Source organism: Platichthys flesus, chromosome 7, assembly GCF_949316205.1.
Source record: "Platichthys flesus chromosome 7, fPlaFle2.1, whole genome shotgun sequence".
Lineage (NCBI taxonomy): Eukaryota > Metazoa > Chordata > Actinopteri > Pleuronectiformes > Pleuronectidae > Platichthys > Platichthys flesus.
The window spans coordinates 10,091,174-10,114,494 of NC_084951.1; the positions used below are offsets into that span (position 1 = coordinate 10,091,174).

Below are 23,321 nucleotides of genomic sequence, written 5' to 3' on the forward strand. Positions count from 1 at the left end.
CGCGTGACAGGCGGGGATACTGTCCACTATACTAACGAGGAGAGGTGAGAGGTGCCATGTGACCACAGCCACAGCGACCTCAGGGTTATGGGCCCAGCACGCTTCCGCTGCGCCACTTTGCTCTTAATCAACCTGTGTGGGACTTGAACCCATACCGGCTGAAGCTTTCAGGTATTCAACCTCTTTGTATTGACAGTGGTTATGTTAAACAGATAGGTCGTTGAAACCTCCACCAGCTCGTGGGTCATTGGGTGTTACTTGAGTTAATATTGATTAAAGACTTATACTCCCCTTCGGGGAATCGAACCCCGGTCTTCCGCGTGACAGGCGGAGATACTGTCTACTATACTAACGAGGAGAGGTGCCATGTGACCACGGCCACCCAATCATAAAACTGCCTCAACCACATCCTGGCAAAGTAATTGTTAGCAGAGGATAGTTTCGATCTATCGACCTCTGGGTTATGGGCCCGGCAAGCTTCCGCTGCACCATTCTGCTCTCAATCACCCCAGATGGGAATTGAACCTACAATCCCTGGCTTAGGAGGCCAGTGCCTTATCCATTGGGCCACTGGGGCCCGATTTAATGTGTTTTTCCACCTAATTTCTTTTGAACACATGGCGCTATAGAGTGATATGTGCATAGGCAACTTGGTCTGCTTGTGTTTCTTGTAGACATTTTGCCTCTCATCCAAAAGGCTTGTTCACCTCTAACTGGAGGCTTTCAGGTATTTAACCTCTTAAGGTCTTTGTGTTGACAGTCGTTGGGTTAAACCGATAGGTCATTAACACCTCCACCAGCTCGTGGGTCATTGGGGTCCCCTGAGTTGAGGTCCGAATGCTATGGTTAGCTACTAGTCATAGACCCAACTTGATATTGGGTGAATCATTATAGAGTCACAGTACTTTGGGTGTGGTTGGGAATTGACTTGTCTGGGAAAAGATTTAGGACTGAAGTGTAGGTGGCTGAACCCACAGAGGTTAAATAACAGAAAGCTCCCTTAATCAGTTAGAAAGAAAATAACCATTTTCTATTGGAAATGAACAACTTTAAGAAACACAAGCAGGACAGTGCCTATCTACCAACTCAAGGAGGTGCTGTATTAAACAGCTGTAGTCTCTCTTTGTGAAAGATTTTCAGACAATCACATCCTGGTAAAACATTGCTAGCAGAGGATAGTTTTGATCTTTTGACCTCTGGGTTATGGGCCCAGCTTGTTCTGCTGCCCCAATCTGCTGTTAATCACCCCAGATGGGACTTGACCCCCTCTGGTGAGCTCCAGCAAGAAAGAAACGTTTTTTAACCGGGGACCTTTCATGTGTTAGGGCAGTGGATTTAACTGATAAATCAGACAGCTTAGGTACCCATGCACTATGGAGGACCATACATGACTTATGTAAAAATAAATAAATGTATAAATAAATACAGAAATAAATAAATAAATGAATAAATAAAAAAGGAAATAAATAAATAATTAAATGTGTTAATACCAAGAGAAATGTCAAAATAAATGTCTTAAATATATTTGCACATTTATTTTTTTCCCTGATACATTTCCTTTTCATTTTCAGTGTCCTTATGCTAATAAGAAAGGCGGGCCTAACCGCAGTCTCATGCAGGATTGGTCACAAGAGTGTAATGATCCAGCCCTACTACTTCTGCCTCTCAATGCTGGTGTCCAGTAGCTGCTTGTAGCGTTGAGCCCGTTCACACTTAAAATGAACTAGTTCAAGTTCAGAGGGTTAGTTAAGGATATTTTTTATTGGGATAGTTTAGGTGTCAGTAGTCCTGACTGTAAGCGTCACGTCTCATGTTGTACTGAGCACAATGAGCGAGCCGAGAGGAGGAGGAGAAAACAGAAACTCCAGCTCGGTACAAACCACCTGCAGCTTCTGCTCTGATCATGAAGCCGCTGATCTCTGAGCAGATGTGACCAGAGAAACTCTGTGTTTCCACTGTTCTACAAAGTCACTAACTGGCTGTTTCACGGTGAAGAGCTCAAGTCTCAGTCCCTTCCCGTGTCTCTGAGCGAGTGTGTGCGGAGCGCAGGGGCTGTGTGTGTGTGTAGCTCAGTTGACCAATCCTGCTCGAGACTGAAGTTAGGTCCGCCTTTCTCATTAGCATAAGGACGCTGAAATGTGGAAATAAATAAATGTGGAAATAAATAAATGTTGGAATAAAAGTGGAAATAAATAAATAAATGTGGAAATAAGTTTAAGACATTGATTCATTTAATTCTGCATTTATTTCCACCTTTATTTATTTATTTCTACATTTATTCCAACTTTTATTTTTCGATTTCAGTGTCGAGCAGGATTGGTCTACTGAGCTACACACACACACACACACACAGCCCCTACGCTCCGCCAAACACACGCTCAGTGACCCTGGCAGTGACTGAGACTTGAGCTCTTCACCGTAAAACAGCCAGTTAGTGACTTTGTAGAACAGTGGAAACAGTGAAAACACAGAGCTTCTCTGGTCACATCTGCTCAGAGATCAGTGGCTTCATGATCTGAGCAGAGGCTGCAGGTGGTTTGTACCGAGCTGGAGTTTCTGTTCCCTCCTCCTCCTCTCGGCTCGCTCCTTGTTCTCAGTACAACACGAGACGTGGCGCTGACAGTCAGGACTACTGACACCTAAATCATACCAATAAAAAATAACCTTAACTAACCCTCTGAACTTGAACTAGTTCATTTTAAGTGTGAACTGGCTCGACGCTGCAAACAGTTACTGGACACCAGCATTGAGAGGCAGAAGAAGTAGGGCTGGATCATTACACTCCTGTGACCAATCCTGTATGAGACTGCGGTTAGGCCCGCCTTTCTCATTAGCATAAGGACACTGCAAATGAAAAGGAAATGTATCAGGGAATAAATAAATGTGCAAATATATTTAAGACATTTATTTTGACATTTCTCTTGGTATTAAAATTTTTATTTATTTATATTTGTATTTATTTATTTATTTCCTTTTTTATTTATTCATTTATTTCTGTATTTATTTATACATTTATTTATTTATTTATTTTTACTTAAGTCATGTATGGTCCTCCATAATGCACAAGCTGGTATCTGGGAGATCTCATTAATCTCATGATGCTGCTTGTGTTCCACGCTGTTTATTATACAACTTGAGGTGGTATTGTGTTAAACAGCTGTTAATTCTCTTTGTAAAATATCTTCTGATAATCACACCCTTGTAAAACACTGTTTGCGGAGGACTGTTTTGATCAATCCACCTCCAGTTTATCGGCCCAACACACTTATATGTGACAATACAAGTATTAAAATGAACGACATTCTGAATTGTAATTTACAGGATTTTTTGACACATTTCTAATTTAACAGACCATAAACTGAAAAAATTGCTGACATATAAGTGTTTCGCATTTTCCTAAACATTATTGAATTGTTCGTTGCTACATTTGATCTTTACTGTAAGTTTAGGATCATATTTACTGTAGCGTGCAAAAAAAATCTGATGTCTAAGGGTTTGTTTCTTTTTTTTTAAATAAATGTCTATATGAGTGACAACAAAAACATACCTGGATGGACAACATCTGGATCTGTTCAATAGTCCAAGAGGACTCTCTACTCCTCCAAACACATGCACAGACATGCACAACGGTAGGTAAATGTATCCTTTGCATCTAACCCATCTGGTGCAGGACACACAGACTAGTGAGCAGCCATGTACAGCGCCCGGGGAGCAGATGTTGGGGGAGTAAGGTGCTTTGCTCAGGGGCACTAGACTGGGTATGGAGCCTCTTAGATTTTTGGACAGATCAATCCAGGTTTGTTTTTTCAATCCAGGTTCGAGTCGAACCAGAGACGAACCAGAGACCTTCTCTGCCCATAGTCCAAGTTTCTGCCACTAGACCACCGCCTCTACTCATCTCATCTCATTATTATATACCAACCCACTGTCCATCCCTTTATTGGCTATACTAGCCCCATGCACAGATTTTACCACTACTTATTCTTATATATTTAGATATTCATATATATGTATAGTTTTCTGCTGTTTTTATATATATATACATTTTATATTTTATTGTACTATCCACTCCAGCAGCACAAAAACACTTTCCTACTGGACACTGACACAATCACATCATTGCATTCCATTCCTGTATCTGTAAATGTGTTCTCCGGATGTGATTTATGTATGTATGTCACTGATGTGTTAAGTGTACAAGCTACTGGATGATCTGAATTTCCCACGGGATTAATAAAGTATCCATCTCTCTATCTATCTATCATCTAAGTGCCCCTGAGCAAGGCACCTTACTCCCCTAACACCTGCTCCCCGGGCGCCGTGCATGGCTGCCCACTTCTCTGTGTGTCCTGCTGTGTTCACCAGATGGGTCAAAAGTAGAGGATAAATTATCCATAATTTGCATGTTGTTTGTCTATGCATGTGTGTGGGACCAATAAATGTATCTTGTATCTTGTATCTTGTTCTCTTCCACGTTTGTTACATTAAATATCTGAGTTCATAGAAAAGTTGAATTTCCTATTATAGTTCAAATGTATGTATCCATGTCAGTAGAAACATTTTTACAAAAACAGTGAGCTCAAATTAGCACATATACGCACATTCTGGCATCATCATCATACAGTTGTATATGTTGCTGAAATCAAGCACCTGCTAGTTAATAGACAGTTTGAGCTGTTAAGAGGGGCCCTTACTTTGTGTCAGAGATTTGTTGTGACTGGTGAGGTTTAATATATACATGTCTGAATATCCTCTAACTCTTATCTCTTTCTCAATGATTAAATTATCCCAGTTACTCTCTCAAACTTCATGTCACCCAGGTGCAGCAGTGGGCTAACACCCCCCCCCCCACACACACACACACACACAAAGAGGGAATTGAGTCCATTATCTCAGCAATTCAGTAAATAGTAGAGTGATTTTCTTGATGATAGATAGAAGTTTGAGATATCCTCTCTGTACCACACACTCACAGAAAACAAACACATACTCGCACACACACACACTCTTTTATAGAGTTTTTAAGCACACAGACAGGCATTATTGTTTTCAAACTTTCAAAAACAACAAACACACTGAACCCCTAAATTGCTTCCAACTTTGTGCTACTTTTTCAAGACAATTGTATTTGACTCTTGCTTGGCTCTAGCTTAACCACATTTGAGGATCTTTGTATAAAGTTGAATTCAACTTTGTCATCTGTCCCCTTTTGTAGTGCACTGTTTTTTGAATCTTTAAACTCAGCCAGGGGCGCAGGGCTGCAAAGCAATGAATAGTGGCTGTCACTGTCCAAGCTTTTTAAATCTATGTGTGTGAATGGTCTTTTTCTTTCCCATTCACTTCTCAACTCATTTTGGATTTCATTTGAATTAACTATTTTTAGAACAGTTTTCCCTTTTATGGCTAGGGTTTAGGGTTAGTAGTCAACAAAAATCTCCAACAATTATTTATAGATGCAAAAATAACAGTTGTTCCTCTACAGCTGTATATGGACGGGGGTCATTTCAGGCACAATTAAGTGTATTTAAAAAATCCAATTTAAAGAAACAGGAAAGTATTTCTAAATTAAACAAATTAAACTAGGAAGTAGTTTAGTTTAGTTTTTTTTAATTATAGATTATTCTGTTGCATTTGCACTTGCATTTGGGTTTGTTTCTAAAAGTAAAAAAATATTATTTAGACTTAAAAAAATCATCTCAGAGCATTATGTCGCTGTACTTTATGATTTGTAATTATGCAGTACTTCAGATGGACTTTATTCAAAGAATTTGTTCCTTGTCTAAATCCTGTACCAGACTTAAATATAGGCTGTCTGCAGTTAATTTATATAAAGGTTCTTGGTGTTTGTGTTTCCTCCTTGTTCTGTGGCTCACCATTCCTTTCCCCCTCTGTACTAATAAAGTATAAAATCCTCCAGAGCCATATTTATCCAGAGCCATTATTAATTTATTCTTTCAGATCTGTTTCCATCTAGGCCAGTGCTTTCCAGGCTCTGGGCTGGGGATGTTGCTGAGATTTGGATTTCACTGAGATGATTATCTGGTACAGAATCAAGATAATCTGTCTTATTAATATTAACTGCACCAGTCCCCAAACGCTGACACTACCATTGTTTGTGACTGCTGAAGTTAAATGCCAAACTTCTGAAAAAACTCAAGCAAGACAATTGTCTTCTCTGGACCTGATTGTGCGGGCTACTTACATTCAAAATTGGCAAAATATAAAGTTGTGCTTTAACTTGGGTAAGCAGGGTGTTTCTTGCGATTGGAATTGCAAGGAGGCCTCCTCCTTTAAATTGCGTGCCGCCTCTGCCTCCCAACAAAATCTGAGTACAGTGGAAACATATAGCAATCGGGTTTGTCTTGGGCCAAATTCATCACTGTAAGCTGTAGATCAGTATAAAAGAATTGCGTAGCTTCTGTATGATAGTAACGGAACTTGAGGAAAGGTAAAAGCGCGCGCACACACACACACACACACACACACACACACACACACACACACACACACACACACTCACTCCCTGACTCCCTGCTCTCCGCTCTCTCTCTCTCTGTCTCTCTTTCTTTCTCTCTCTCTCTTGGCAGTGCACAGTGCAATGATAGAGACACAGAGAGGAGCAGTACGGTAATGACAGAGCCAGTAAATCTGTCAAATATAAATATAAAATATAGTATCCTTACATCCCAAGCATGTATGAAAAGAAAAAAATGATCACTGTGAGCGGACTTGGTGGAGCTGTGCATGGCTCCCTAAATGTGTCTGTCCCGGGCCGGGCCCTGATAATGTGGATTTGTGCTTTGAGGCTAAAATGTCAGCAGGACAAGGAAAACTCACAGCGAGAGAGTGGGTATGTTGATGATGCTTCTAACACGTGACAGATGCAAAAGTGAAAAAAACAACTAACAACAGAATGTAAACATCTCAAGATTAAAAAGGGTCGATATCAGTGTCAATGTGCTATAAACGGAAAACATTTGCTTTCCGCAGCGGAATTTAAATATCATGTCCTGACTCATGCATGTGCTACCCAGACACCACCCACGTCTTGAGGACATTTTCCTGTTGCTGTGAACGCGTCTGACTCTGACAATGTCCTCCTGCGTTCTTCTTATGTGAAAGACGTGTAAGAAATGCCCGTACCCAATTTGGAGTTCATGTTGGGCTTTAATGTTTCTCTGCATTTCTACTTAACATTCAAGAGATGACAGAACGTTTTTTTATTTGATTACATCAGCTCAAGCACCCAAGGGATTTAATTTTAGTGTACTGTTCACTGTGAACAGTAGTTTACATAGAAAATCTAAAATGAAACCAGCAAGTAGATTAAAGTTAATAAATCAATTGGATTACATCTTATTCTCATTCCATGTGTCATTCATGTGATATAATGATGTCATATTGATAGGAAGAAGTAGCCCTAACCTCTGCCTTGTCATAACCTTGGATGTGGATGTCCACGTTCGTTTCGGAAGTATGTTTCTCACAGCATTCCTTTCACTTTAGCTCCATGTGGGAATTAAATCCACAAAGGCTCCCTTGACTGAAGCCAGAAGCTGATGTGTCAGGAGTGCTAAAACTCTTTCCAATAGTTTACCTCATTAGCTGTAGATTAGGACATGCTGGAGACGTGTAATATGAGGGAGTGCAGAGATGTAGCTGATACTGAGAGGTTTATTGCCAAAATAGATATCCATCTGTCACTACTTCTTCCACAAAGATTGTTTCAGGAATTGTGGTTACCCTGAAGTTATTACAGATACACGGTATTTACATTCCAAAGACAAGATAGCAAAATGGCAAAATAGGAAGGTGAAGCTGCTTTTCAACCAACAAGCACAGTATTATTTTCATGGTATTTCTATGTCGGCAACAAAACAAAGACAGAAAAAGAAGAGAGTTTACATTTGAAGTCTCAAGTTCCCAAGCTGTGATCTCTTTTAAGTGAAGCCCTCCCTTTGCATCTGTCAGGGAGCCCATAACTTAATCACAGGCAAGTTTTTTTATTTTCAACTAAAAGGCACTAAATGTCCATTCTCTTTGCAACAGTTCCCCAGGTACACTGTGAAGAAAGTGAATTTGTTTCATTGATTTTTAAGTATCATCATGTAGTGAACTTCAGACTAGTGCTACATACACACTGACACAAAACATCTCACCTTTAGTCCTTGGTGTTAGTGATTTGACATTCCCAGAGCTGCGTAAACAAGAGCAAACCACAAGAATTTGATTCTCCCTGTTTTGTCAGTGATGGAAAGATGAGACAATGTCCAACAAAAGGTTGGAAGTCCGACTTCCTTTTCCTGTTTAAATAGAGCCAGGAGTTATCAGAAAATAGAGAGGATGTGACAGATAGGGGAGTTTATCATCTGGCCGGGCTTTAAAGCTGAGATGGGTGATAAATTTGACCCTCGCAGCTGATAGTAAATTTAAACCTGAACTCTCTGCAGACATCATAACAATCCATAACCTTCAAAGGGACAGATTATTTTGTATGGTTCTTAAGATGTTTAGATTTACAGTAGTTATTGTTCATTTGCCAAAGCAAACGTCCACAAAACATACTGTATGTCAAACACACTTTGAGGCTGAGCCAAGAAGTAGAAGCCACAGACGGTTTAAAATGACTGCATTTTTACTCGCATGGGTTTGGACATACAGAATCTCTTCGAAAGAGTTGACTTAATTCTTATGTGGGTAAATTCAAGCTTAGGATCATGGCTGCACATGGGATCCACCAGTCTGTGTAGGAAACACAGAAGTGATTTTCTTGAGAATCTGACACCAGTCCAAGCCGCTAAGGGTTATTGTTTCATCTTGGACTGAGTCCCCTTCAGAGTTATAAACCTCAAGTCTCGGCCTCAGCAGCAAGATGGACAGATGTGTTACATACTCAACTAAATCTAAAGCTCTACAGCTAGATTTATTCATACTGTGCTTGGATGTAGGATGGAAAAATGAATAAATCACCAGATATCAGTTTGGGGTTTGGCCATCTTGCCAAACAGCTTATGTTTCGCACTTGTTCGCTATAATTGAATAAAGAAAATGTGCTATAAACATTTTTCATGGACTCGAGGGTCGGGTTCATACACTGTACCTTATGAGAGTATTGTTAAGAAAAAGATTCACAATCACCAGTGGTCTTTTATTTGTCATTAGGATTGTGGAAATGTATTTTCAAATCCTAAAACCGGTGACTAGATGTAACTTCTCATCAAAACCGTCTCAGTCTTTGTAGCTGTGAACAAGGTTTTAATCAATAACATTGTTCCGCAGTTGAGCAGCAGATGAGACTAAATGTGAAGCAGAAAAAACAATGAACCCTACCTCAGATAAATAAAGATGAAAAATAAATTTGATTAAAAGCAAACAATGTGAGTATGAGCTGTGTATGTAGCAGCACAGCGCCACAATCAACATTCTGATGATGATGAATAATCGTACACACTGAGGTCGGAGGTCAAGCTGTTCACGTGGGTCTGGTCTGACGGTGACACAGTCCAGACATAGTGTGTCTGTGTGTTTGGCTATAATTTTGCTGTGGTATGTGTGCGTGTGTGGGCTCATATGTTTGAATATGTGAGAAGATGTGTTATTAATTTATATCAACGTAATGCACATAATCATTGTACAGTACACCCTCCAAAAGAGTCAGAGGATACAGTTGACCAACCAGGTTGATCAACGAAAAAAACATGGTTTGAGTTCAACTTATAGCTCTTTCGTCAGCACTGAGCTGAGCTTAAGACAGTGGGAATGAAAGAGGACTATGCATGAGAAGCTGTGGTTTTATACCATGCACTGTGTTCCATAGACATAAACCAATGATTGTGCATCTGAGACACCTCAGGTAACTCCAACAAAAAGATAAGCATGTAAGAATTTGAAACATTAAGATTTTTCAACAATGTGTCTGGAAGAAATTTCAGGCACCGTGAACAACTCCATTCAGGCACACATATCGATAGTGAATGTGTGTCATCATTGAAGCACTATAGTCTGATGTTGGTGAGAGTAGCATCGAGAGACAATGAGATTTTAACATACTCCTCTATGTATGTTGACATGCGTGTTAGAAACACCTTTGTCTGTGTGCACACACTTGCGCATGTCTTCACATGAGTGCCCATTTGTGTGCCTACAGGCTTTGTTCCCAGGCTTCTGCAGGCCTCCTGCTGTAATTGCACCAGTAATTGGTGAAGTGATAACCCCATTTCCACAGGAAATGTGCCCCGGTTTCCTCGCCTCCGCCAGTGCCACCCCCCTCTGATGGCGCAGCCAACAAAGTCCTCCCCCAGGGAATGTCGCACCAGACAGCTTAAGTTCCCTGGGGCTCAGCAAGTAGACGAACAGATGGATAAAGACAGACACACACACAGATGACACACATGTAGCTTACAAACGCACTCACATGGACAGTGCTGAAGGCTGTGAGAATAATTGGATAATAGTAAGTGTAGCTTGTGTGGGTCTGGATGTAAAACGAGGAAAACTTACAGTAAAATAACAAAGTTGGACTCCCATGAGTGGGAGGGGGGACTTGATTCTTTCACCATTTTCATTTGTATCTAATGTGTCATTCAGATTTCATTGTGTAACTGCAAACCCCTGCAAGACTTACAGAATTATTCTTATACATATAAATATTTTAGATATGCTACACACCTCCACACCTAACAATGTTCATAAAGTGAGGAATAATCAGAAGATGTTCGGTGTGTGTTTAGCTGAATCACAGCCCAGCTCAGACCTAGTCATGCATAACAGACAGCTCAGATATTGCTGAAAGAGGACTTTGAGACCAATTTAGTGGGATCCAGACAGGGACACGCAGAAACCATTGGTGAATATTATAATATGTATGTAAGAAACTGATTCACACCATTTGTCAACAGTACTTTGTTTACTAATTTCTTATCAATTACTGTCTCAAAACCAATTATTTGTTTTTTTATATGGACGATCATTTATTTTTGTTTTGTTTGTCTTCAGGTGTGTTGTGTGCATGTGTGAGAGTCTGTGTGTAAGAGAGAGTAAGTGTGTATGTGGTGCAATGCAGGAATGTTCTTAGCTGTATCACACGCCACACATTTGCTCTAATCACTCCGAGGTCCATCAGAGCTCCCATGACCAGCAGCCTTCAATATAATGTAATGTTCACCGTGGATGAAAATACCTCCCCACTAAGACACACACACACACACACACACACACACACACACACACACACACACACACACACACACACACACACACACACACACACACACAGACACACAGACACTCACAATGTGTATATAGTATATAAACAAAAACACCCTTGTCGAGGTTGACGCTTGCACCGATATAAAGACACCATTCACACACAGACATGTTCTGTGTGTGGGACGGTGTGTGTGGGTCCGTGCATGTAATGTAGGATTATCTCTTAACATCTCTGTTCTTATATGTGTTAACCTTTCTCGTCTTTGATTCCCAGTGACAGGAGTCAAAGGCCAATTGGCTTAGATCAGAGGTCAAGACCCTTGTTGACCCTGCTGTCAACTTGATGTTGATAAGAATGGCTGCACTCAGCAGGCGCGCGTGTGTAACTGGTATGTGTGAGAAGGATCGGATCAAGCTACTTTCATAGTGCAGAACAAACTATTATAATATACTGATACCAATAATGCAAATTTTACATTTAAATACTCTATAATAACGATTCATTTATTCTTCTCCTTTAAGCTGGGCAGATGCTATATGATTTTAGCTTGAACCAATTTCTGAGACGCAATCCAAATTTTGCAGACTGAATTTCAGCTTTGTTGTGTTTGTCGTGGAGTGAACAGGGGAGAGCAAGGCTTCAACAAATGCTCCTGATCTGCTATTAGATGGTCAGATGACTTTCAGATATGTCAGCCAGGAGTCAATTTGCCAAACTATGCACCTATCTTTTCTCACTGTGCCTTAGCCAAATGGCGGCACTTTCATCACACTGAAAGTAAATGTGTCATATGGACAAAAACATGGAAGCCATAAACCCTTTGGTATGACGGATTTACTCGTACAGTGTCAGTTGGAATTTAACAAAAAAAATTCTCAGTGGCCACAGAAAATGTCATACATAATTAAACAAAAAATATCACTTGTTAGATTGCGCTTGTAACATATTTTGAAAGAGCCCGTAGAATTTAAATTGTTTGGCAACATAGCTCAACATGAAGGGGTTCAACAATAACCACAAACCAAAACAAAAGACAAAGTCTAATGAAGTTTCAACATGGGATGGAAGTTGTTGTTTCACCAGTATTTCTTTTCCCATAGTCCTCTTTGGACAATTGGTTCCCCTTCTAATTAACCCATATTAGATCTTTTTTGTTTTTTACAAACATTTTTATTGATTTCACATTTGCAGAAGACAATACAATCAAAGACAGTTTCATTTCCATTTTGTATATCCCATATTAGATCTGTTATACTGGTTCATTAACTTTGAATGGAAAACAAACACCTATGGTCACTTTCCATCAGAATTCTGAGTTTATGAGGCTATGCCAGCACACCATAACACAAAGGACAGGATTAGAAGTCTGATGACTTGTGTATATAATAGGCAGACAGGTGTGTTATAAGTTGTGCTTGCAGATCACGTTTGTTCCTAAAAGAACATGCTAAATGACAAAAAACTTTTAATAGAACACTTTTCTCTGCAAAGCTACAATTTAGCACCATACCATCATGATCATTACAGAAAATTGGTGGTTTAAGATTTGCTACACTCCTATTAGAAGAAAGAAAAATCAATGTTGTAAAAAGCCACTTTTAAAAGTAATGGTAGCATCATGGATACTGGCAGGAGCAGGAAAATCAGTGATTATTTATACCAGTTGTTAAATTGTCTGTAAATCTACAGGAACATTTGTGGATTCAATGATTAGCCTAAAGAAATATTGCATAGTGAAGATGACATATATTACCCAGCCTCTTCACAGAATATAACAGTTGTCCATCCACTAGACCAACTCCCCAGAGTAAATAATCGGATATTTTCTGCTCCTCTTTGCTTTATGTCCTCCTCTGCGTGCCACATGACAACTCACTGTGTTGTTATCAGGTTGTTCATCCAGCATTTGGAATGCTTTTGGGAGCTTCGAGTTATTAAAAAAATCTATTTCAATTCAGAGTTTCTGAAAAGACTGCAGGGCTGGAGAACAAATTGCCTCTGGGTCGATGAAATTATCACAAACCACCACAGATGAATACTCAAGGTTTCACTGACGACTCAGAAGTTATTGTAGGGTGTGAAGGGAATGGGTTGACCCTTTGTGACTGTGGCCAATAATGACCAAAGATTTCATTTAGTCTCATCAGACGTGTGTGCTTGTGTGTGTGTGTTACTGTCCTGTTGAATGTTGGCACTGACAGACAGGCTACTGGCACACAGATGGCAGTTTTTCTATCCTGAAATATCTGTAAGTGTATGTGTTTAATGGTGTGCACGGATGTGTGTGTGTGTGTGTTTTTGCCCTCCCATTAAATAAATTGCTTTGATGTGTTGGAAAAACACTCCATTATTGCAGACTGCCCTCTTTGTTTCTGCCAAAGAGTTGATGGGAGGTGTGGGCCAAATAATTGAACTGTGTGTGTGTGTGTGTGTGTGTGTGTGTTAGACATGGGGAGTGAGGGTAAGGAGGCACGGCCAAGAGACACCCCTCGACACACCACACACACACACACCCTCAGAAATTATGTCGGCATGGTTGCTGTTGCCAAGGAAACTGTCCCAAGAGTAAGGGTGGGGTGGGTGCAGCTGGTGTTTCGCGACTGGGTCAGGAGTTATATGTGTGGATGTGTGGTTGTTTGTGCGTGGCGGATACATTTTTGTGTGTTGATTTCATTTTGAGAGCCAGCCATCTTTGTAAGGTCACAATAGGAAATGTTTGAAATGGCCAAAAATCTCACCCAATTATGTTTGTGTATGAAGGATGAAGAAAGAAAATCTGAGTTATAACCAATTACAGAGACTGATATTAAATCCAAATTTTGTGTTGCTGACTCACCAACCTTCCTATCTTTGCAAATTGATCTTTGCGTATATTTGTGTGTGTTGACGAAAAACACTTTCAGTTCCCTCTCGCACATCTGACTGTCAGCCTCCAGCCATTATGCAGATTTAATGCAGCCAAAGTGAGAATGTGAGCAGGATTTATCTCAGCCTGTCCAACCCAATAGGATCTTGTGATATTAACAGATGCTGAAAGACGCTGTTTTTTCCAGCGCAGAGGTGGTTTCACATTCAATTGAGCTGAGCTTTTCACTTTATATTGAATTAAGCAAGGTCATAGCGCTCTTGTGGCACACAGTCTGAATGTAATTCAGATGCAGAGCTGGATGCTTGAACGAGCAGAGCCAGGCATGAATTACACCAAGGCTGGATTCCTTGTAAAGAGAGCGGATCTCAGAAATGTCTTGCTTTTTGGAAGCCAAGAGGTTTGAGTTCCAGTAGTGGAGTACATGAAATGCCTGGAATTGAAGAAATGTTAGAACAGAGCTGCTCGCCAAACAAAGTGGAGGATTATTATCTTGTGTTCCCCTTAAAATATTGAATGATTTTTTTTTTGGATTCAGCAGCATGTTTTGGATTGAGCAATGAGTTGACACCAAAAGCTGAGAGAGGAAAATAGTCACTGCAAAAATATATCACAACAGTTTATATGGAAGACAGAAAACAACTCAATTTGAAAACACCCACCATGGAACCTCTTCATATAGCAGGAAGAGCATGGGTATAATTAACGTATTAATCCATTATTAATACTGTTATTCTTATACTATTCTGTTAACAATACTATGTTATTAATACTGTTATTCTATTATTAATACAGCCCTTTCCAAACCTGCCTGTTTGTTTGATCCGTGGTGATGCTGGTTGCAGTTTTCTTTGTGAAACTATAAAAGTCACCCGTCCACAGAACCCTGAGGCTGCACCACTACAGCTACTGCACAAAGATGTTTATTCAAAGTTCAGTGAAGATCGACTCCATAAGTAGAAATGGACAATCAGTTGTCATTGCTTTTGTTGTGAATGCGCTGTTGTAATAATCAACAACGTCACTTACGTTGATGAGTCCCAGCCCTCACAGCCTTATAGCACTAGTAATTTATTCACCGTTTGTTAATATTGAATGTTTTGCGTGTCCAAGTAGAACCAAAATTGAAACACTTCTTTGGGCCGTTAACAATAAACATGTGAAGTGTGACGGCGATACGATGAATGGTTCTGAAGATATGTGAGACACAAACAGACGGACAGACATATTTTTCTTTGAAGATTGATAAAAGATCTGGAAATATTGACTCTGCATAAATTATATTTACCCGAGAGCAACAAAATCATAAAAGCCTTGAACAAAACAAACAGAGAGGTCACCATTCTGTTGAATTTATTGTGCTGCTGATGCACCCACTGAGATTAATGAAGCCAAGATCAATGTGACGCAAAACAATTTTTTGCTGATATATACCCAACTGGTAATAAGCAGAGATTTCCCACTGAACTAAAGTATAGGTTTCTCCTATCTGCCATCAGAGGTTGGAACTTCGCTTTCCTACAGTGACTGTTTCTCTGTTTCAGATTATCTCTCCACATCCATTGAGTCTGTCTCCCCATTTCCCTTCTGCTCATCCATCTCTTGTGTTCTTTCTTGACTGTCAGCATTTTGCGGTTCCTCCTCCTCCTCCCTCTTCTTGAACCTAATCTCATCTTTCTTGTCGCTGCCTCCAGGACTCGACCTCTACCCTCTTTTTTCTCTTCCTCTCTGTTTTTCCTACTTTTCTCTTTTACCAGAGTCACCCTGTTTCCTGTCTGCTCTCTCCCTCACCCGTCATCCAGCCAATCATTCATCTCTCTCTCTCTCTCTCTCTCTCTCTCTCTCTCTCTCTCTCTCTCTCTCTCACACGCCACTCGTGTCATCTGCCTTTGTCACCCCTCACACCCGTCTCAGTCTACCTTTCTGCCCATCATCTGTCACCGTTATTAAGCTACAATTTTCCCTCACACTCTCACTATTCTTTCCCTTTATCCTCCAGTTGGTTCCATTTCCTCCCCATTCACAAGTGTGCCCATCACTCCCCCCACCCTGTCACTGTAACATGATTTTTCCAGCCGCTTTTTCTTCCCCCCTCATCGACCTTTCCTGCTCAATCCCCACCTGTCTTTCCTCATTGCTTTTCTTCCCGCTCATCCTCATCATCATCCATCAATATTTATTAATTTCTTCTATGAGGATTTCCTCCTTTTTGATCTCCTCCTTTTTCTCTCCTCGCCCTCCACTCGTCGTCTGTCTATCATCGTGTCATGTTTTGACATTTTTCCCATTCTCATCTAGTTGACTGTCAGCTCCCATCACACCATTTTCATCTTGTTGTCACTTCGTTTTTCTCATATTGTCTCCCTGACGCTCCTCTTCCCCCACCATCTCCTCCTCCCTGTATCTTTGACCTTATCTGTCTCTTATATGCAGGCTCTCTCATTTAGTTTATAGTGAAAGTGCACATTGAAAAACAAAGATGTTATGTGTTTAAAAAAAACGATTGCAATACAGGGATCATAGTGAACAAAGAAGGCCAAGGCCACAAAAGGCCTATTTAATTCAATCAAGCTGCACCAAATAACACATATTCTTAGATCCCCTGAGTATGTTCTTTCAGATTAAACTCATCAAGATCCATGAATTATAGCCTGTGAAATCAGTGAAAATGAAGAAAAAAAACACCACATCTTGCAATGTTAGAGAAAGAGATTTTTTTTTTGATCCATGCCAAAGTTTTGAAGCATTTAACTTGGTCTGTGAACAATCTTTCAACCAAGTTTTGTTGAAATCTGTGCTTAATTTTTCGTGTAATCCTGATGACAAACAACTTGAATGGCACTAAGTTAAGTGCATACATTACCTAAGCTAAGGCCCAGTAGTCCCTTAAGCTGCACTAAATTGCACACAATGATCACTTCCCTAAACATGCCAGATTTTCCCCATCAATATCCATTAATTATTTCCTGTGAAATCGGCGTAAAATGTAAAACAATCTAAAATAACTCTCTCACCATGTTAAAAAGGGATCCTAAAATATAACGGGTTATTTTTTGGCCCTTGTCTCATCCTTCAACCAAGTTTCATGGAAATCCATTCAGCAGTTTTTACGCAATCATGCTGGCAAACAAACAAAACAAACAGATCAGGAGTGAAAAAACATAACCTCCTCATCCGAGGAAATGATCTTTTTTTTTAATCACATGATACCAGCCAAGAATTGTAAAAAGTCACATGGGCTCACAGCATGGAACCTGTTAATTGGGCCGAGTTTTGGAAACCTGTCATCCTGCCGTGTAAGATATGTTAGACACTTTTTTCGGGTTTCTGTTAATGTATTTAACCATGTTGAACTTATCTGGACTCTCTTTGTCTTTGCTCACAAAGAAACTGCTTAATATGAACTTCAGGCTGCAACATGCATGAGTGAAATTACTGGAGCGAAAATATTCATATTTGTGCGACTATGTGGAGCTGAAATGGTGTGAGCAGGCAGAATCTGTCATGCCTGAGAATAATACGTAAACAGTTCCATGCAGCAAAAGTGTCACGAACTATCGTATACTGAGGATTCTTGGTTATTGTTTTAGGTCGTGGTCATTTAAAAAGATAACAATCACAGAGCTGATACAGTGCAGAGCCGAGTATTTACCTGATATCTTCAGTTTTCTGTACCGAATGTTACAACAGAGGTTGTGAGATTCTGTGCTTTGACACAATGTCGACACTGAAAAGGCATTACACAATCGCTGACATTCTGTGATGCATTTTAATTCACTACTGGGTCATGGTAGGTGCAGGATGAAACAAGTGGCTCAGATATACCTCTACCCAGCCACATCTAACAGTTCATGCTGGGAGATGCCAAGGTTTTTCCAGATCAGGCAGAATATTTTATCCCTCCAGTATGCTCTGGGGCTGCTCTAGGGTTTCCTCCTACTTGGACGTGCCCAGAATAAGTCCACAGATGGATTCCAGGCTGCATCATATTTTTATTTTTTGTGGATTCGATATCTAAGAGCCATTATGACTTCATATAACTTTTCCATATTGGTTTTAACATGCTTGTGGAAGACGGCTCTAAGGAATTAGTTAATTATCTAAGCCTCTGTTTGATTACAAAGCATCAGGAGCTCTCAGACATCATCCATTCATTCAAAAAGTTGTATTGTAAAGAGGATTCTTGTAGTTTCTGTAGATGTTAGAGGAGAAGTTTGCAAAGTTGATTCTCTGCGGTTCTTTGTGATTATTTTGTACCAGTACATAAATGGTCTCGATCAAACAAGTGTTCATTTGAGCTAGAGATATGCTCAGGGTGAGTATGACCTTTCTTTCACCCCAGTCAGATAGAATACAGTTCTTCATCTATCCTTTTTTATATCCAGCCTGTCACCATTTCATGCTCTTTCTCCGAGATTTCGTCTCATTTCTTTCTCAGTCTTCCGGATCGATCTAAGGCAGCGTCTCAGCAGTGTCCCATTTCTCTTCATGTATATCAACGTGTTTCTTTCCTTCTCCTCTCAAACTCTTGGTGTTCACTCCTCCACACATCATATTCTTCTATAAGTCTTCTCATCTTTTCTTAACGCTTCATGACGCCCATCCCTACTTTCTATTAAACCCACATGCAAACTAACATGATGCATACTGTAACATATAAAGAACAGATACAGCAGAGTATTGAAGGTTTTCACATTCAGCACTTTTTTTAGAACCCACATCTGCTGCAGTCTGCTGCAGTTTTAGATGTTAGACACATATTTTTCACAGAACAATGTTGGGGGAAAATGTACAGAATAAATGGCAGCCACAGAGATGTAGCAGAAGTTACTGGACAGATACATGCTCTTTTTTAATATGGGTCAATCTGATAAAAAAGGCGAGTGACTCCTCTCCCATGTCCAGAGGACGGGTTTGCCTTTCTGTGTTATTTAATCCGATGAGTCACGTTTCGACATCAGCAACGCACTGGAAACCAACACACTGACAATGTTACAGTGATCACACTTTTATATCTTAAACTTCAGCCACTTATTAAACTTAGTAGCGACCGAACAATTTTAAATGGCTGGAAATTCAATCGTAGCGTCAGTAAAGAACTGCACCAGAAAAATTCACTGAGGTGCCATGTTTTCAACAGCTCCGATCTGCATCCCAACTTGAGAATGCAATAAAACAGCAAAACAGACAGCGTCAAACAAATATTCCCAGAAGAAGATTGAGTTGAGGTTTGTAGGAGACTGATTTGTCAGCAGCCCAGTCTGTACAAACTAAAGGACAAAAAATTAATTTAATTTAAAAAAAAGTTTTTTTACTTCAGCATGAATGAATGAACTGAGGGATCAATTTGTACAGACACCATCCAAGCTAGAAACTCACACCGTCGTAATACTGTAAGGCTTATTAAGCAGATTATATTCTGTGTGATACAATTATGGTCTTTGTGTCAGTTCAGATTCAGCTGCATGAAGAAACACCCTCTGTGCCGGAGAGGTGGAGGAGTTAGTTATTTCCTCTAATAAAAAAGTGCTTTCTGCAACAGTCGAAGACGATAAATCTTTCACCTTTTTCAATCTTGGCTATAGTGAACCAATATTATATGTTTAAGCTTTGTTGTGACTCATTTATGTAAATTAGAAGCTGTACACATGCATCCCATTTGTCCTTGGGGTGTGGTTTATACACACAGGAACATTTATTTCACTGCTTCTCATCCCTTTGGTATTATTTGGTATGAAAGCAGTTTAGAGTGTTCACACACTGTTTACTAACACTGCTGGCCAAATTCACTTGGTTTTGACGTTCAAACTGTTTTCATAAGCTCTTGCTGCCTCTCACCCACTTGGAGCTGCCAGTGTATGAAGTTATGCGTGATGCTGCTTCAGAGCCTATATGTTTATGCTTCCAGCTTCGTGAGCCTATGCCAAGTCCAGTGCACTAAAGAACGCTCGGCAGTTCAAATATGAAAGTTAACACAAGACAGACGGACGTGCGATTCATGTCCTCGCTCAGCTATCGGCCAATCTCCCCCACCATATTTTTCATAGTTTACGTGGTGCGAGAGTGTAACTGTTTAAACATGAAATGTGTGTGCTTGTTTCTCATACTTTAAGAATCATGTTATCGTTATCACAAAATCTGTCTGGATATGTAGTGGGAGTTTGTGTGTTTGTTTTTCACCAAAAGATATGTTTTAGATTTTTTCGTTTGACCGAAGCATCCAGTGTGATGAGAAAAATTAGGCTGGAAGAAATAAACTGACACGTGTGATGTGTGTGTGTGTGCTTGTGTGATAGATACAACACATTTTAGCTGTTGTATGTATTGTTATACCCATGACTGTGTTTAAAACAAATAGACCATGGGTATCGACAGTACATAAAGATGCGTCTCCACTTCCTTGCACTACCACCACTTTATTTAAGCATCAAAAAAACTAATTAAAACCAAACTTACTGTAAAACTGAGCGCTTGAGTTTGATAAAAAATACTTGAGAGAAACCATCTTTAAAAAAAATAATATGTATGTGTATCTTTATATAAAGTCTGGACACTAGCTTGCCTGATTTTCATAACTTTCATGACAACCAAAATTGGTCCTTTCACATTTAATAACAGAAAATGTACCAGTATACATTTTCAAACTTTCAAGGTTGACAAGCTAGCTGTTTGATTATTGAATGTATGCTAAGCTAATTGATTATTTGTTGTTTAGTTGTTGAATGAAAAAATGCATTGTGGATTTATTTATTTTACAATATTTGGGAAAAACAATGGAGCTCATAGAACTCAAACTCACATCGCCACCTGTCCTCTCCTCATTCGTCAGAGCTGATCCAGAACGGCCGCCTGCTGATGCTGCCCCTAGTGGCAGGAGACCTGCACTCCCTGCTGCCCGACGAAGATGGGAGGCGTCTGTACGTGGCCATGAAAGATAACCTGCTGTCTACCGGTCTGGACGACATCACACAGAACCCACGCAAGGTTAGAAGTGGAGGACACACAAACGCACACGTACACACACACACTTTCACATACCATCCGAGGCAAGGTACGATATAGACATTCTGCAGTCAATCATATGGAAGTTGATGCATGATTGGATATACACGTGAAATACACACAGTCAAATGACAGTTGATTCAGATGACTGACATATCAGAGGCCAATTTAAGTATTTGTTAGCTGTAGAACTAAAGGCTAAAGTGGAAAACATGAGAATTTAAAAAACTTCTTTTCATTGAGAAAACATTATTTCTTGGCATTTTTCACATTCCCTCTTCTACCACATTCAGTTCACCCCTACATATTTTAACCAGAATGGCACTCAGTAGAGCGCATATCTCCACCAAGGCCCAGTAGTTCCCTTAAATTCTATCAAGCTGCACCAGATTTCACACATTGTAGATATCAGAAGCTTTACAGTGCCAAGATCCATAGATTATTCCTTAGGAAAACGGTGAAAATATTGAAGAAACGCAATGTCAAAGATTGTGATAACAAATTCCGGGATCTGCCCCCTGATCCATACCAGAGGGTTCCTTCCTGACCCATACTGCTTCCTTTCCACCAGGTTTCATGGAAACCAACCAATTAAAAAGGACAGAGGTGAAAACATAACCTCATTGGTGTAGGTCATAATCAGAGAAGACAGCTACTTTTAAATACAATATATTGATTTATGTACTTAAATGATTTAATGAATCAGTAATCTTCATTTCATATCAACATTTTAAAGACCAGGAGTTTTACATGGCATCATTAATATGAAGCTTAATAGTATGAGGCCTAAAACCCTGAGGCAGGAAGTTTCCTGTCAGCTCTGCCTTTTCCTGATTCAGCTGTTTCTGTCCCGTGAAAATCCCTCATACTAATGAGACTGAGCTATAATATTCATGGTGCACCAAGCACCAGAGTCTGCATTGTACTCATCAATGATGCGACTAAACAGGAATGACACCAATGTAAACTAAATTCAAACCCAAACCAAAATTCGCGGCAGGAAATCACACCATTCTGATGCACAGGAAGATATATCTGGGTGGAAATTTTGTTGTGAGTGGAATTTTTTAACCAATCCGACAAAAAACTTAAACAGCGACTATTTGTTAAAGGGTTACAGGTCTCTTGGAGTTTGTGCAGCAGCTTTAACATGATATCCAGGCAGACCCAATTAGGGTTTGTCAGCCAGACAGGTTGAGTTCAGGGTCACAGCAAGGACAGCCATTTAATAACTCTACTCTGTCTGATCAAATCAATACCCTCATCAGTCAGACGTACACAAACGCTATTAGACTGCCAAACAGGTGAGCAAGCCGACAAACAGACAGTGAAACAGACAGAGAGACAGCAGTCAAGCTGGCCACCCACCCACTCAGCCAGGCAGCCAGCCAACAAAAGGATAGATAGTCATAGACAACTCATAACTCAGCTCTGTGCAGTCTGTTAAGTTATATATTTGTACATACAGTATTTATAGTCTGTTTATATCGTTCCAGCTCATATGCAGTTTTCTCCCTTGTTGTGTTAAACCACTCTCGGTGCCGTGTTCTCTGCATTTCTTTTTTATTTTCTCTGCTACCGACATCCGCCTCTTCTTATCAGCACTGCTCCAGGAGACCGAGTGATGCCTTCTTTCATTCGTTTAATCTTCTCACAACTTTAAACCTAGCACACAATTATATGTGTTGTATTTATCAACAATCGTAGCCGACGCAGTGAAACCAATATTGGCTCAGGGACATGTGTATCCTGCTCCTTCATTGCAGGGCTGAGAGCAGAAGGTGACGATGTTGTCATCAGTCATTGATTTTCTTTGATCAGGCAAACAGCTCCCATGAAATTCCTTCTGAGTGAGTCTTCAGCTGGAAACCCACATTTCACTTTGGGTCGCCAGGGGTTTGAGTGTGTGTGGCCTTTCATTGCATATTTCTTCTCTTCTCATTACCATTACACCTATTGTTTCTGTTTTCTGTCTTTCTTTTCGCAGTCAAAGAGCATTTTAACACATTTCTTTTATTTATTTAAGTCCCTTTATACAGAAATCCACACTCACCTTATTTGTTTGATTAAAGTGACAGCCAGCATGCTTTTCACACGGGGTGCATTTCCATTAACCAGAGTTTTTTACTTGGTGAGAATCCTTTGGTGGTGGTCCGCGTTCCTGTCAGTTGGTATTTGGAGATAAGGGGGAACGTGGTCTCTAATCTAATCTGATGGTCTCGGCTCTACACGGCGTGCTGCAGG

The 23,321-nt window shown here is 40.1% G+C and overlaps 1 protein-coding gene and 1 non-coding gene across 2 annotated transcripts in view; one reads left to right on the forward strand and one right to left on the reverse strand.

Annotated features, from left to right (window-relative positions):
* Positions 1–23,321, forward strand: part of sema3h (sema domain, immunoglobulin domain (Ig), short basic domain, secreted, (semaphorin) 3H) — a 225,444-nt gene that overhangs the window by 161,994 nt on the left and 40,129 nt on the right. The window contains exon 2 of the mRNA XM_062392739.1: positions 20,905–21,059. Within this exon, the coding sequence (XP_062248723.1) occupies positions 20,905–21,059 (155 nt within the window). The remainder of the gene's footprint in view (positions 1–20,904; positions 21,060–23,321) is intronic.
* trnar-ccu (transfer RNA arginine (anticodon CCU)) lies at positions 505–577 on the reverse strand. The gene has a single exon. It is a non-coding gene; the product is annotated as a tRNA-Arg (tRNA).